The following is a 16,685-nucleotide window of genomic DNA, read 5'->3' as shown; positions in this document are numbered from 1 at the left end:
GCCCCCGCCCCTCCCAGCCTCCTCCCCCTCGCTCTGCCTCTTCCTGCCCCTACTTCTCCCCATATCCCCCAGCGCCTCCTGCCCGCTGCTGAACATCTGATCAGCAGCGGGCAGGAGGTGCTGGGGGAAAGGGGGAGGAGCTGATCAGCAGGGCCCACCAGTGGGTGCTGAGCACCCAATATTTTTTTTTTCAGTGGGTAGGGTACTCCAGCCCCGGAGCACGCACAGAGTTGGTGCCTATCCCTAGAAAGATCTGCAGAGATACACTAGGAGCACTGAGAAAAATGTGTCAGGACAGAGTAGGCATGATAATTATCTGCAGTTTTAAGTGATTCTTGCTTCTGAAATATAACAATTGCTTCTGCAATGATTTTGATGTCTACTGACTTTTATCTAGTTTCCTTATATTAAGGAATAATAAGATTTTATGAATTAACAGCTCTTCAATGTAACAAGATTTTGCACAATACAGTCTTTATTAATAGTAACCATACTTTGCCATTCTATAATTATTTTCATCTGAGGCTATCTAAGCACCTTAAAAATACAGTGAAACCTCAGAGTTACCAACACCTCAAGGAATGGAGGTTGTTTGTAAAACTGAACAAAATGTTAGGTTTGTTCTTTCAAAAGTTTACAACTGAACATGAACTTAATACAGCTTTGAAACTTGGCTATGCATTGCATGAAATATAATTTTATTAAGCTTCTGGGGCTGGGACCACGTCTTCTTGTGTATTCATGCAGCACCTAGCAAAATGGGGCTGCGATCTTAATTGTGCCCACACCCCCAAAGGAAAGTGTATGAGAAGTCTCTAGGGTTCATAAACACTAGAAACTATCCGTTTACCTAACAGACTTTGAAATATTTACAATCTTAGACTGAGGACTTTTTGAGAGCCAGTTCTAGTCAAGTTCAGAGTATCATTTCCCCCGCGGGTGCTCCAGTCTTGTTCCTTTCCCCTTCATCTGTCAGACGCCAGGCGGGGTCTGGGAGTATCAGGGGCTGAGGGGGAGAAGCGCTGTGCAAATGTCAGGACATGTCCCGGGGCTGAGCTGTAGGGAGGAGGCCGTGGCGGGGGCCCGGGAGGCCCTCGTTTCACGGGGCCTGAGAGGCGGCGGCTCCTCCTGCCACCGCGGGGGGCAGCACCAGCGGCGGGTGGGGCCTGCAGCAGAGACCAGCTCCCAAGGTGGAAGGGCCGCGCTCTCGCTGGCGCCTCTGCCGCCTCCACGGTGCCAGGCGCCCGGTGCGGCCAGTGCTTGGCGGCGGCCCTGCCATGGCTGGCAGCGACTCCCGCTGCAGCTGCCAGAGCTGACATGGCCCGGGTGAGCGGCGCGCCGGCGGCGGCGGAGGCCCCGGAGAGTTACCCGCTCCGCCAGGAGAACGAGCTGCAGGTGCTGGAGTCCATCTACGGACAGGACTTCCGAGACCTGCGGCAGGAGCGGCCCTGGAAGGTAGCGAGCCGCGCGGCCTGGGGCAGCCCGGCGCGTGGGGCGGCCGCGTGGGTGCCTGGCCGAGCCCCCGCCGCCCGCAGGGAGTCCGGCGCGTGAGGTGGCCGGGTGGAGGGGGTGCCCTGAAGGGAGCTCGGGTAGCCTGGCACTGCTGCGACAAAAACTGTGTCCTGCTGGGGTGTCCCCTTGTCCTGCCCTTCCCCTCTTCCGAGGAGCCTGGGGCGGGGTTTCCGTACAGAACCCCCACCCGGGGGCCCTTTCCAGCCCCCCTGCCTCGCCCCCGCGTCGCTCTGCTGCTCTCCACATAGACCTGCATGGAGGGGGCGTTGCCGCTGCTTGAGCTACCCCACATCCTCTCGCACAGCACGCAAGGCGGTCCCTGCTTGGCCTGCCCACCCAGATGTGCGCTGCTCCCTTCCCTTGCAGCCCCGGAGCTGGTGCTAACGCGAGAGCCCCGTGGGAGGTAAAGGGAGGGAGCCTTGTTCCTGGCACGCTGTCAGGCAGGCGTCTGTAGTTGCCGCTGCGCTGCAAGGTTCTGAGCGTGTCCCCCCTGCGCAGCTCCATGCACCACAGGGACCTTTCTTGGAGACCTGGCAAAGGTTTTCTTACTTCCCCTGCGGAGCAGGGTGTAAGCTGCAGGGCCTGCCTCCGCTAGCATTACCAGCCTGGTTTGGCACTACAGGAGCAGTGGAAAGTTAAAACAATAATGATAAACTGAGCAGACAGGCTTCTCAGGCCACGTTTATGCTAGGGAGTTGTAGCAAAAACGATCTCCTGTTTAACTGCATGCTATAGCCAAAAGTCAAGCCAGTGCTGGGCTTTTTATCACAGTATTAATTAAACTTTTCAAGGAGCAGCTTTAATATTGAATTTAATTAATACAATTAACTAAGAAGCTGCTGACCCCTTGTGTAGACTAGGGTTGCTACTGGTGCTACCACTGAAAGTTGGTGGGAAGTTTTTGCTAAAATTCTCTAGTGTAGTAAAGGCTAAAATGGATTTCCTCTTTTCCTCTATCTGGAACTCCACTTGAGAGTTCCGTGTATAGTAATCATTAAACAGAAATGAGCAAGACTGTTAATAGGGATCTGGGATGACCAAGGGGAATTGTCCCGTTGTTCTTCTCCCAAGAGCTGTTTCTAAGCATAACTAATGGATTCATTATCTATCAAGGAAAGAATGCGTTTTCCTGGCACTCCCTCCCCATCAAGCTGCTGCTAACCTAAGACATCTGTGTATGACACTTACTTAATGGCACCAGGGAATTATTATCACCTGCATGTTCTAGAACGATGTAAGTGAAATAAAAGGATAATTTGGGGTTGACTTTAAAGGAAAGGCCCTCCCATCCTCACCTGCAGCTGCTAAATTGATACATTTTTGTATATGATAATTCCACTCTTGTGCTGTATAATTAATGTCATCCATCTCTTCCAGAAGCCTATGTAAAGTACAGATCATTTTGGATTGCCACTTAGAACTTTTTATTACTGGCTCCCCACAAAGGTTGCTGCTAAACTGACAGTTCTGTGTATAAAAATACTGATTGTGTGCTGTGTAAACTGTCTTTAAACTCATATGATACTTAACAAATATACCTTTATTCATGATTAACAAAGTTTTGGTGGTGTTTCTCTTGTGATGGTCTGAGTAACTCCTAGATTAAACTAGGAGGTAAATCCTCACTGTTTTCCCTATTTGAGTAACTCAGTTCTCTCACCCTAGCTAGTCTCTCAGCAGTCTTCTGAGAGAGGCACTTCATTCCCCTGCCAAGACCAGCCACCATTTCTCCCTTTGAGCAGGGCATGCCTTCAGAACATTTTTAGAATGTGGTTGCTGACATCACCAAGTCCTTGATTTCTCAAGAACACCAGAAGCATTCAGCCTCCTTACTGGTCGCCCCTTGTCTTCCAACTCTTTGATGGCCCTCTATATAACTGACTTTATAATTAATCCTCAGCACCCTTTTTTAATTCTATCTATAATTAATACTCTGCATATGCCACTTGCTTTTTAATTAATTGTCAGCATTCTTATTTCCTCTGTAGTTGATTAATTCCTTAATAGATTAATTGCATACCTATTTGCTTACTTGACTCACCTCATAACTGGTTCTCTGCATTGATTCATATTACTGTTGTTTCTCTGCATATTTGTTGCATGCTATAGTTGATTCACCATATAATATTTCCCTGATTATTTGGCTCACACTAACTTTCAATTTCACAATAATTGTTTCTTAAGATAACTGATTGATTAATATCATGGCCAGTCCCCTATTCTTCTCTAATTCTTTCCATTCCCCTTCTGGATGTCATAGTCTCTTCCCACATATTCTCTGCTGCTTCCTCCTCGCCTCCAGCGATATCATCTCAGCCTGGGCCCTTCCTTTCTACCGTTCCCAACTCCTACAAACTTCTCTGCTGGACTCGCCACTTCCAACCTCACTTATCCCTACCCATGCCTGTTCCCTTCTTTTGCTACTCAGGAGTACCTGCAGTGTCTCTGAAAGTATCACTGCGATCCCTGACCTTTTATATCTGCCACTCCCCATATCTCATGATTCTCACTGAAACTTGAGGTGGATATTTTCAATATGGACTTAATCCTTCCTAAATTATAGTGAACTAAGGCTGCTTTACTCCTGAATAGAGAATCCACATGTAGTTTAACATATTTTAACTTATGTGCATTAACTTCACACCTTTTAGTTGATTCACATTAACTTTCCTGAGTGTCCCCATGTAGACAAGCCCATACACTCCTGGCCCTGAGGAACATGGTGGGGGGCGTTGGAATGTTTCTAGCCTGTGTTTTCCTCTTGTCGCTCTTCCTTTGTCATTCCAGCTAGCTCTTCTTTCCTTTCTACCACCATGTTTGTCATCTGTGACTCACCTTTCTTCTGGCTTTTCTCCTTAGTAAATCCAGACTCCCAGTGTCAAAAAGTTTCTGTGTACTTTTTCCACTTTACTTTGAAGTCAGTTTACAAAGAATGTTTAAAAAAACTGAAAAGGAAAGAAAGAAAATAGTAGTTAGCAAAACTCTGCCAATATGCCTAAAATAAAAAAGCTCCATCTCTGTTCTCTAGCAGGGTTATATGGTAGCTGTGAAGGCTTAACACTGAGGGCATGTCTTCACTAACAACTGTGGCTGTGTAGTCATGGCTCTCCCAGCGCTTTAAAAAAACCACCTCCACGAGGGGAATAGCTAGCAGTGCTGGGAGCACTGTCTACACTGCCACTTTACACGGCTGAAACTTGCGGCGCTCGGGGGTGTTTTTTCACACTCCTGAGCAAGAAAGTTGCAGTGCTGTAAAGTGGCAGTGTAGACAAGGCCTAAGTGTAAGTTTAGATTTCTTTCTTTGTGGAATGCCCCTCTAACTTGCTGTTTGTGACATTCCACAAATAACTCTAAATTCCATTCATTTAAAAAAAATTGCCAGTCACTTTTCACATACCTTTCTCCATTTAAAATATAGTGAACCACTGTTTAACCTCACCCATTAATCCCAGAACTCCCTCTTACCTAAATATGACCCATGGTAGAACACTACTTCTTCAGATTATCTCTATCTCCACTTATTCCATGAATCTTCCTACATAGGCCGGATAAACTAAGGTTGAACTGTTTAAAATAAGATAATCAATGGAGTTAGTTCACATGTTCACTAATCAATTGTAAATAAATTCATAGATTTTTGAGGTCAGGAGGGATCATTGGGATCATCTAGTCTGACCTCCTCCATAACACAGGATGGGACGTTCCTGAATTAATTCCTGCTTAAATTAAAAGCCTTGTTTTTATATTTTAGGTAAAACAGCCTCCGGAAATCAGTTTAGTTCTGCGTCCTCAGGGTTTGACAGGTGACAATGAAGTTTATGCCAAAGTTGATTTGTGGGTCAAATGTCCCCAAACCTATCCTGATACGTGAGTGAAAATCAAAATATAGTCTTCTAATATTTTCTCTATTCTCTCCTTGACAAAAATGAAAGTTGAAGTGTAACATTGTGTTCATTGCCCTTATTCTTGCCTTGATTTAAATGTGTCTCTATTCGTTAGACATATAGTGTTGAAGTATAAAGGTGGGTAACCTTATCTCTATAATTAATCCATCCGAAAACATGTATCTGAGATAGAAGTATCCTCATCCCTTCTATGATGTAGCTGCCAGTGAGTAATAGAGATGCATCTGCCAATTGGAGATTTAGGCACTAATTCAGCAAGATATTTAAGCCCATATTTAACTTTAAACATGTGAGTACTTCCACCGAAATCATTGAGACAACTCATGAATTTAATGTTAACACAGTACCTTGCTGAATGGGGAACAAAATCTTCAACTTTAAAACTGTCTGCTTATCATAGTTCTATCATCTGCTGGTCCTGTATTGTGCTGAATTAGCCTTTTGGAGGGCTAATGGATATTTCCTTTGAATTATGAAAAGGGTTGTTGTTGTGGGTGATCAGCCGCTACTGGGATTTGGCCTTGATAGTAATTTTCTGGACAAGTATTGTTGTGTCAGAACAGCCCAATAGTCCATCTGCCTCCAACAGTGGCCAGTGTCAGATACCTCAAAGAAAAATAGTATGCCCAGTTGTGCAATGATCTAACATATGGGAAGGGAAATGTTGTTCCTGACCAAGTGATGATTTCATTATACCCTGAAGCTTGAGGCTTGATAACCATTATAATTTTTGTTTAAGATAGAAAAACATCTGCAGTTATACTTACTCCTATAAATGTCTCAGCTTTTAAAAAATGTTGGTTATTTATCTGAATGTACTTTATTGCAGTGTATTCCTCAGACTAATTATATATTGCTTACATAAAGAAAAAGGAAAATCAGCAAATCCAAAACTGCCATATCTTATGCTAGAAATATGTACTGCATTTTCAGTACATCCCTTTAAAAAAAATAATGTATTGGGTTAGAACTGTAGTTGTCACAAACTATGGGGTTACCCTGATGGTGGTTCTGCTAGATGAAACTGTTGAGTATTTGTGTGCAAGCAATTCGGATTATGTTGAATATAAAGCAGAACTTTTTTATAATCGTGTGTAGATAGAGTATTACTTGTTTGGGTGTTGAATGACAATGGTTGGGTTCCTGGGGAGGGGGAAAAAAAAAAGTTCTTATTGACCTGTCGTGTGGCCTATATGGATCTCCTTATCTGTCTGTACACCTTATCCTTAATAAGAGAACATTTCTTCTGATCTTTTTTCTCCAGTGTCCCTGAAATACAGCTGAAAAATGCGAAAGGTTTGTCAAATGAAAACATTGATTTGTTAAAATCCAAACTAGAGGAATTGGCAAAACAACGCTGTGGAGAGGTAAGAGCTCTCACTTTGTGAAAAGCCTAATTGATCATAAATAGTCTTGAAAATTATGTATAGTAAAATGTTATCAAAATAAGGAACTACAAATACATCAAAACTAGAATGTGATTATATATTATAGTAAAGCAGGGTGAGAGTTCTGTTCTTCCCATAATGGTTTCTCAACTCAGGAAAGTTCAGTGTGCGCATCCAGCAAAAATAAACCACATAGAGACTGAGTTTGCATTCGCTGCCTGTCTAGGGACTGCAGGATCATACCCTTAGAATGTTTGTCATCTTATAGAAAGTAACAAGCAGTGTATAAAATTGAGAGGATTTTATACAGTTTGTTGATTTTTACAACAAAATTAAAATTTGTTGTAACTATTTAGTCAAAAACACTTTTTACTTGGTGAAGGCAAAGGCAGTGTGGTCTGGTGCACTCAACAGTGGATTGTGGGACAAGAGATCTGGATTCTAACCCCAACTCTACTGGTCACGTCATGGCTGTGTGCTTCAATTTCCGTATCTGTAAGATGGGGATATTAATACTGACCTTCTTTTGTAAAGCACTTTGAGATCTATGCATGAAAAGTACTAGTTAGACAGGAGCTAAATATTCTGATTATTTATATATTACAAAATATAGATTTTTGTATTTACTTTTTTCAGATTTTAATAAACACTTCAAGTATGTTAACTACAGGCAACAATGTAAATGTGTTACAAACTCAGTATCTATGTAGACTGAATATATACTGAAATGATCCAAATGGTTGACAATGAATGTGGAAGCCTTCTGTAAAAGTAGTGTTTTCAATATGCATTTCTTATGTGCATATTTTACATATAAATATGTTTGTGTTTAACTTGCTTGTTTTGACCTTTAAAAAGAAAAAAAAAATAAGCAGCAGTAACTCCTACAATGTATTAAAACAGGAGAATATTTTTGCTACCAATTTTCTATGTCCATATGCCAGTTCACTTGGCACGTATACCTCTTTTTCCATTTATACAGCATATTCTTGTTCTATTATTTTTAATATGTTCTCTGATAGCTACTTTCATAAGAATTATTTTAGATAATTTTTCATTCAAATTGTGTTTAGTAATGAATTGTTACTACAAAACTTTTTGGTACCTTCTAGGAATTAACAGTTCAACATTGTACTCTTGATTTTTGTAATAGATGTGTTAATGATAAATGAAAGCAATATTTGAACTAAGGCAGATGTTCTCAGACTGCGATCTGTGCACCTTGGTGGTCCCCTGTGCGCTTGCTGGTGGTCCACGGAGAAGTGACTGGTCACATCATGTTGACATTCCTCATTCCTTCTAGCTGCTGTATCACATTAAAAGGAGCTAAAATAATCAAATAATTTCCTAATATTACTGTTCCATGTGAGGAATTTCCTGTACTTGCTACAGGAATATATTATACAATCATGAATCAGGGTTATCCTTACTATCAGGAATGGGAGGGTGATCCCTGAGAGCCTCCTTATTAGATTGTGGTCCGCTATGCGGACCCCTCAAAGCAGGGTCCTTATCTTCCTACTCTAAGTAAGGGTGTGTTAAACAGTAGGTGGAAAGCTTTATTTCTAAACAAACATTCTAGAAAATACCTTCTTTATTTTCTCTCACTCTGTCTCTGCACTTGCTTTTAGTTCAGTGATGCCGTAGGAAGGGTGTTTTGCTTTGTGCATGGCACAAGCAAATGTGTTCATGTTGTGCTATGTCTTCTGTTCCACACTGCCTTCTGGCTTCATTATTGCGAGCAATCTAGGGATTAAATATTTAAGATTCTTGGAAATTTTAATTCCCTGTAGGCAGACAGTTTAATGTGCTGTAGTCACATGCACACCTGAATTGAAACCAAACCCTATGTTGTGGGTTTATCAGTAGATCACTCAGCTGAAAAGATGAAACCCTCTTTGTGCTGTTGCTTTCATTTTGGAGAGCTGATAGTCTTTTTCACTCAAGGGGTTAATTGACTTGAAAAGCCCATTACTAGATGGTGTATGGGACAGGTAATTGCCTTTCATCCTAGGTCATCAGCATACTGGCCAACATTTTTCAGATTACCTTCCAGGGGCATCCCATCCCTCCAATGTCCCCACAGCCCCTCCACTAATATCCCCGTTCCGTCTTTCTCATCCCACTCAGTACACTGCCCTGTACTCTATAGAGTACACAACAAGGTGAGCAGAGTTCCAGCTGCCTCTCCCTCTGGGCCCCACCCCAGTGGGGCTATAGTAAACATGGCTGTTGGCAGTGGTCAGGGAGGCATGGCCATAGTTACACCTGGTAAAGTGGAGACAAGATGCTCGCTCTTGGCAGGATGCTTGCAGCAGAACAAAACCCCTTGGGCCCACCCCCTCCCTGCTCCACTGTGTCCTGGAAGAGGAGGGGGCATTACCCCTCCTTCATTCCCCTCCTGCTGTACCAAAAAGCCTGGGGAGAATGGGGCATGAACCACCCTGCCTGATCTCTGAACCCCCCTTGCTGCATTGAGGCCCTAGGTGAGTGGGGCTGTTCTCCATCCCTGAACCTTCGCCATCCATCCTCTCCCTCCTGCAGTCAAGGCCTGGAGAAGAGTGGGGCATAATCCCCTCCCTGACATACTGACCTTCCGACCCACCTACCAGTATCTGCCTCTACCTTGCGCTGCCTGGGCTCTACGCTTTCACTACCATGCCCCCCGCTTCATACTCCCCTTGTCCTACCATTGGCGGCCGACGCTGTCCCTCCCACACTCCCATTGGCAGAAGCATAGCAAAGGTCAACTACATTACCCAGAATCTTGTGTGTCAGCCACACAGCGTATCAGTGTCTGCAGGAGCGGCGCCAGGGTTTTTGGCGCCCTAGGCGGGGTCCTTCCGTGCTCCTGGTCGTCGTCGGCAATTCTGCGGCGGGGAGGGAGGGAGTCTTGCCGCACTCCCGGTCCTTGGGACACTTCGTCGGTGGGTCCCGGAGCAAGTGAAGGACCTGCCGCAGAATTGCCGCCGAAGACCTGGAGCGTGGAAGGACCCCCTGCCGCCGAATTGCCGCCCCCCCAAATCCTGGTGCCCTAGGCAACTGCCTAGGTCGCCTAAATGGAAGCGCTGGCCCTGAGTGTCTGTCACTGACTCAGAGAGAACACAAGAGGCTGATGCATGTGTGGCCAACACACATGATTCTGGGTAAGGTAGTTTTTATGCTGGAGATAACATTATGAAGTCAGGAGTCCGGAGTTTTTTTGCTTGCAAACGACAGTGTCCTTAACGTATTGGGAGGCTTGGTAAGTCTGGTCATCAGTTCATATCCAGCCAAAATTGGCAGTGACTGAAAATCATTATCATTTGACAGGCCAAGCAGTGTAATTAGGTAGTAGTCTCAATCCCATTCCTATGGGATGGTGAAGGAACTTCTGCGCTTAATGTTTGTAGCAAATATTTACAACATAATCATCATTATCAACTCAATTGACACATTTCTGGCAGTCTCAGGAAGGCTAACAACTGTGTGGTCTTTAGAGACTGATGTGCTCTCTGAGCACACAGAAGCAGTCCCTCCAGAGCATGGTTGAGGCATACTGGGGAAGCTTGCACTACCTTTCACTGTCCATGTTGCTTTGTTTAAGGAATGTAGGGATTCATTTATCAGAGCTATCCATCTGGCCTTTTTATTTTATTTATAGAAAATAGTTTAGTGAGAGGGACCTGTGCCTTGCTGACTTTGACAGTGTTGATTTTCAGTGTCAATCTGCATAAAAGTTGGAACTGAGATGAGCTGTCTTTTTCATCAGGATGCCAAGTTACCCTGGATAATGAAAAGTGGTCACCACCAAAGTGGTTCTACAGCTGTAACTGTGGATTTGGCTTGCAGAGAGAAGATCACAATTTAATATCAGCAAATAAATAAGCAATATGTTCTCAGCAACATGGACAATAATATGCAGCTATAGAGACACTAAATGGCTTGCATTTTATAATATGAAATGTTTTTTGACCATGTACAGAAGAATACTAGAATTCTTTGAGGGGGTCAACAAGCATGCGGACAAAGGAGATCCAGTGGATATAGTGTATTTAGATTTTCAGAAAGCCTTTGACAAGGTCCCTCACCAAAGATTCTTAAGCAAAATAAGCAGTCGTGGGATAAGGGGGAAGGTTCTCTCATGGATTGGTACCTGGTAAAAGATAGGAAACAAAGGGTAGGAATAAATGGTCAGTTTTCAGAATGGAGAGAGGTAAATAATGGTGTCCCCCAGGGATCTGTACTGGGCTTAGTCCTATTTAACATATTCATAAACAATCTGGAAAAAGGGGTAAACAGTGAGGTGGCAAAATTTGCAGATGATACAAAACTACTCAAGATAGTTAAGTCCCAAGCAGACTGCGAAGAGCTACAAAAGGATCTCACAAAACTGGGTGGCTGGGCAACAAAATGACAGATGAAATTTAATGTTGATAAATGCAAAGTAATGCACATTGGAAAACATAATCCTAACTATGGGTCTAAATTAGCTCTTACCACTCAAAAAAAGAGATCTTGGAGTCATTGTGGATAGTTCTCTGAAATCATCCACTCAATGTGCAGCAGCAATCAAAAAAGCGAACAGAATGTTGGGAATCATCAAGAAAGGGATAGATAATAAGACAGAAAATATCATATTGCCTCTATAAATCCATGGTACGCCCACACCTTGAATACTGCATGCAGATATGGTCGCCCCATCTCAAAAAAGATCTATTGGAATTGAAAAAGGTTCAGAAAAGGGCAATAAAAATAATTAGGGGTATAGAATGGCTTCCATATAAGGAGAGATTAATAAGACTGGGACTTTTCAGCTTGGAAAAGAGGCCACTAAGGGGAGATATGATAGAGGTCTATAAAATCATAAGTGGTATAGAGAAAGTAAATAAGGAAGTGTTATTTACTCCTTCTCATAATACAAGAACCAGGGGCCACCAAATGAAATTAATAGGTAGCAGGTTTAAAACAAACACAGGAAAGTATTTTTTCACGCATCACACTGTCAGCCTCTGGAACTCCTTGCCAGAGGGTGTTGTGAAGGTCAATACTATAATGGGGTTCAAAAGGGAGCTAGATAGATTCATGGAAGATAGGTCCATCAATGGTTATTAGTCAGGATGAGCAGGAATAGTGTCCCTAGCCTCTGTTTGCCAGAAGCTGGGATTGGGTGACAGGGCATGGATCACTTGATGATAACCTATCTATTCATTCCCTTTGGGGCATCAGCCATTGGCCACTGTCAGAGGAGGGTTTGATACTGGGTTTGATGGACCTATGGTCTGACCCAGTATGGCCGTTCTTACGTTCTTAATACCATTAAAATAATTTGGTTTGGAAGAAGTTATGTTTTCTCCAGGAGAGTGTTTGCATATTTGTAATGAAATTAGTGAAATTTTTTGAGAAAACTATCTTTGATGCCCTATTAGTGACCATCATGTCACAGTTAATAACCATAGTTTTGACAGAGTAGTATAAGGAGAAATGTGTTAAATTCTCATAATAACTAACTGAGCACTATCAATGAGAATCTACTGACTTTATTCCTTTTCTAAAGCCTCATTATTATATCTTTTTGTATTTTGAACTGTTTTGAAAACTGGGTATCATTTGTGTTTACCTCTTTTTTTAGGTGATGATATTTGAACTTGCGGACCACATACAGTCATTTCTCAGTGAATATAATAAGCCACCTTCTAAGTCTTTTCATGAAGAAATGCTAAAAAATCAGCAAAAGGAACAAGAGAGACTGGCCCAGGAAGAACAGCGTCGGATGCAAGAAGCTAAGAGAAGAGAGGAACAGGAGGTAAATTGTTCATGAATTAAAATGTTCATGTTCTCATTGTTATGAATATGTAAACTTTATAAGTGGATCCTTATATATATATATATATATAAATAACTAGTTGTGACGTTCCCCTCTGGTGTTATCTGGACCGGTGATCTGCTAGGTCACTCCATTCCTTGACTCTGGGAGCCAGCCTTACCCTGCTCTGCTGTGAGAACCCCCACTGCTGGGCTGTTCACACACAGCGTCTGGCATGTAAGCTGCTCTTTGAATTGTGCAACCAAATGACACTAGCCAATATCTCCAGTCCCAGACACAACACTAGGAACCTCTGTCTTGCAGTGTCCAGTTATGCCTGCTTAGGGTGACCAGACAGCAAATGTGACAAATCAGGACAGGGGGCGGGGGGGTAATAGGAGCCTATATAAGAAAAAGACCCAAAAATCGAGACTGTCCCTATAAAATCGGGACATCTGGTCACCCTATGCCTGCTGGACACTGCAAGCTAATATGAGTTCGTCAATTTAACAAAGAAATTGATATGTACCAGGCTTCTTATCCCAAGGGGAGTCTCTGACGTGCTTCAAACCAAATGCACTGTTTCAGGTAGAATAAACAAACAGATTTATTAACTACAAAGATACATTTAGAGTGATTATAAGTCAAAGCATAACAAGTCAGATTTGGACAAGTGAAATAAAAGAAAAATGCATTCTAAGCTGACCTTGACACTTTCAATGTCCTTAAAAACTTAGATGCTTCTCACCACAGGCTGGCTGGTTGCTCTTCAGCCAGGCTCTCCTCTTTGATCAGCACTTCAGTCACTTGGTGTGGTGTCTGTACATGTAGGTGGAAGAGAGAGGAAGAGCATGGCAAACGTCTCTCCCTTTTATCATGTCCTTTCTTCCCTCTTGGCTTTACCCCCCACCCCTCCGGCCCCTTCAGAGTCAGGTGAGCATTACCCCATTGCAGTCCCAAACTGACCAAAGGCAGGGGGGTGACTCACCCGAGAGTCCAACAGATCCTTTGTCGTTGCCTAGGCCAGTGTCCTTTGTTCGTGTGGGGCTGGGCTGGGTTTGTCCTATACATGCCCTGATGAGGTGTGAACTGCCGCTCTGCTCTTGGAGAGTTTTTCCCTGGGCTTGCTTTAAGCCATGAGGATACATTTTCAGCCTCATAACTATATATATGAAATTATAACCTATAACATTACTGTAACAACAGTGCTCAGTGCATCATGAGCCTTACAAAGACACCCAACATGACAAACTTTGCATCGGATACCACACAATCATTTTACAAGGATGAACATGGGAGTGCTGGGTGTTCCCCCGAGGTACAGAGCGTCACAATAGTTTATAAAGGTTACTAGTTAATAGATATTTTAATAAATGGCTAATCAGTTGGTATAGATTGTTACAATGCAACAGGGTAATAGCTTCCTTATAACAATGACTTATAGTCATCAATAACACCTTTTTTTCTGGTGTGCTTATAACCATCAGTAATGCATATTACTTGTTATGATCTTGTTGTGGACATCGATTATTATTAACCTATTGTAAACCATTTTCTATATAAAGTTTTATTTATAAGAGTGACCATATAAATATTTGAAATGCATTTCATCTTCAACTACAAAGGGAGTCGGTGTGTTAACTCACACCAGAACACCAGATACCCTGGAAACTGGTCCTGTCTTCATACCACATCTCCCTACATACCTGCAGTACCTCTGTTTTGGAGTATAATAAATCCGTGCCTAAAACTTCCTTTTCTTAGCATCATTAAGAGGCTATGTCTTTGAAAGTAATTTTCCTTTTGTTACTACTCCCCTTCTCTTTCAACATGGAATTATCATTTCCTTGAAGTGATTTGACTGAAATATTTATGCATCTGGGATTAGTAGATCCTTTTAAAAATCCTTGAAAAATCAATACTTTAGCTTTTTTCTCAGAAGTAAAATTAAAGCTTGTTTTGTGTTTGTTTCTAATACCAGTAAAATGTATTTCAGCATCGTGAAATTCTTGATGAGATTCAGAGAAGGGAGGAGGAGAAGAGAGAAGGAAGAAAAAAGAAAGAAATGGCAAAACAGGTATTGTTTTTAACCTAATGTGCAAGAACACTTTTTGTAATATTTGCTGTAAGCACTATAGCACATGATTATAAAAACTAAGGAGAATAAAATGAATACATTTGTATCACATGCTTTCTTAATTTTCTCTATGAAATATTTTTGATGGGTATTCATAAATTTAAGTAATTATTTTTGTTCTTGAAGTGTAGCTGTTGCTTCTGAAATTAATTCGGTATATACTGAATTTTATCTGTCTTGTATTTTTTCAGGGCACTGACATTCTGTATTAATTTATCCAAGTGAAAGATATCAAACAGATTAAACAAAGCTAATCTATAATCTTCAATTTCAACATGAAATGACTTTATGGGCATGCCAGTGCATAATGCTGAAACCTTCCGATTCTCAGTCTTCTTCCCCAACTTCACATATGTACTCATAGTGGAAACCTACCATTTCCTTACCTAGGTGATTTTACAGGATGCATAGTGAAGTTAATCCACGCATTTTGAGGACAGAAGCAATCCTTTTACTTGTTTGTCTCTTTCACCTATTCCCAGGAACGTTTGGAAATTGCCACTTTTACAAGCCAAGAAAATTCTTTCAAAAGAGACACTGTAGGGAACAAATCTCCTTCCGGTTTAAATGGAGGTGCAGTGGAACATGGAGGGAACAATAAGCATCGCACACATTCCACTGGGCGTTCAAAGTATGTAATGTTTCATTTTGGATGTGGTCAGGGTTTTTTACTATTTGGCAAATATTAGATTTTAAAGTGCTGTGGGCATCATGCAATACTTTATAATTAGGCTTGGAAGGATTATCAACATTTACTGATAAAAATCTAATCATCTGTTTCACTACACACACACACACACACACACACACAAATATTTCTGTCAATGATAATAGATATATACAGATAAGCTAAGTAAGAAAAATGCTGCTTGAGAACTTCTTAGATTGATTTAAGGATATTATATTTTGACATGTGATGTTGATAGTTTGATTGTCTGACCCCACATTGTCTAATCTCCTCCCCATAATTTCCTGCAATTGAAAATTTAAATAAATAAATCTAGAAAAAAATGCTTGACAATAAACATTGATATTATCTGTTGAAATTATAAAAATTGAATTCTGCCAAGCCTATTTATAAGCTTTGTTTAAATTGGGAGTGCTTAACATGATAGCGATAAGTAGAAAACTTTCTTGTGTGTGGGAGGCTTATCCATCAGTTTAAATTAAAAATATATATTTCTGTCCTTTGTGGCTATGAGGAAAACCTCTGAATGTGAATTGATGCAGTGCTGTCTTCCTAAATCTGCATTCTAGTGGCAATTCCAGGTGAAAATTATCTGGTTCCAATTGATCTGAGATACTGGAACAAAGCAGCAAATATATTAGTCTGTTCTGATTCATGTGGTTACTGGTCCTCCACTTGAAATCAAATCAGTAACTAATTGAGACTACTTAAAGGAGTCTAATGGATTTCCAGTAGAACAGACAGATTGGAACAGTATAAGGTGTGAATTTCCTATTCCCAAATCCTGTCTTTAATGGATATCCTGAGCAGTTTGCCTGTGTACCATGGAGTTTCTCCACGTCAGAACAAAAAGAAATCCTCCTCCTCCATCTCTGGTCTCTGTAGTTGCTGCTCCAGCACAAGGCTCAAATGGCCTCTGTATCACTTACGCTATTGTCTCCCTTGCTGCTTGGGTGGGAATGGCTGGTGGATTCAAGTAGTGGTAGAACCAGAGCTCTGTCTCCAATTCCCACAGCAAAAACAGAGGATTCAGGATGCTACTGCAGGTTCATGTGAATAACTGTGCACCCACTGTTTTCAGTATGAACAATGGGAAGATTGGTGCACTATCTAAAAAATGCAGGAACACAAGAGACGAAGATAAGTTTGAAAAACATGGAACCAACAAGACACACTAAGTCTACCGCTCTATTCCTTTGCTTATGGTTGTTACCCATCCCTTTTTCTGCATATTGCTATAACTTGTACTGTCATCTTATCTACAAAGCAT

The 16,685-nt window shown here is 41.9% G+C and overlaps 1 protein-coding gene across 1 annotated transcript in view; it reads left to right on the top strand.

The window, feature by feature from the left end:
* The first annotated feature begins 1,177 nt into the window (after positions 1 to 1,177).
* EIF2AK4 (eukaryotic translation initiation factor 2 alpha kinase 4) overlaps positions 1,178 to 16,685 on the top strand; it is a 73,718-nt gene continuing 58,210 nt past the window's right edge. Inside the window, exons 1-6 of the mRNA XM_026651208.2 lie at positions 1,178 to 1,455; positions 5,264 to 5,379; positions 6,682 to 6,784; positions 12,417 to 12,590; positions 14,587 to 14,667; positions 15,210 to 15,358. Of these exons, the coding sequence (XP_026506993.1) occupies positions 1,318 to 1,455; positions 5,264 to 5,379; positions 6,682 to 6,784; positions 12,417 to 12,590; positions 14,587 to 14,667; positions 15,210 to 15,358 (761 nt within the window). The 5' untranslated portion in view covers positions 1,178 to 1,317. The remainder of the gene's footprint in view (positions 1,456 to 5,263; positions 5,380 to 6,681; positions 6,785 to 12,416; positions 12,591 to 14,586; positions 14,668 to 15,209; positions 15,359 to 16,685) is intronic.

The sequence above is a fragment of the Terrapene carolina genome, unplaced genomic scaffold (assembly GCF_002925995.2).
Source record: "Terrapene carolina triunguis isolate 2854851 unplaced genomic scaffold, T_m_triunguis-2.0 Scaffold96, whole genome shotgun sequence".
NCBI lineage: Eukaryota > Metazoa > Chordata > Testudines > Emydidae > Terrapene > Terrapene triunguis.
The sequence above is the reverse complement of the archived record's forward strand: the minus strand, read 5'-3'. Positions and strand labels throughout refer to the sequence as shown.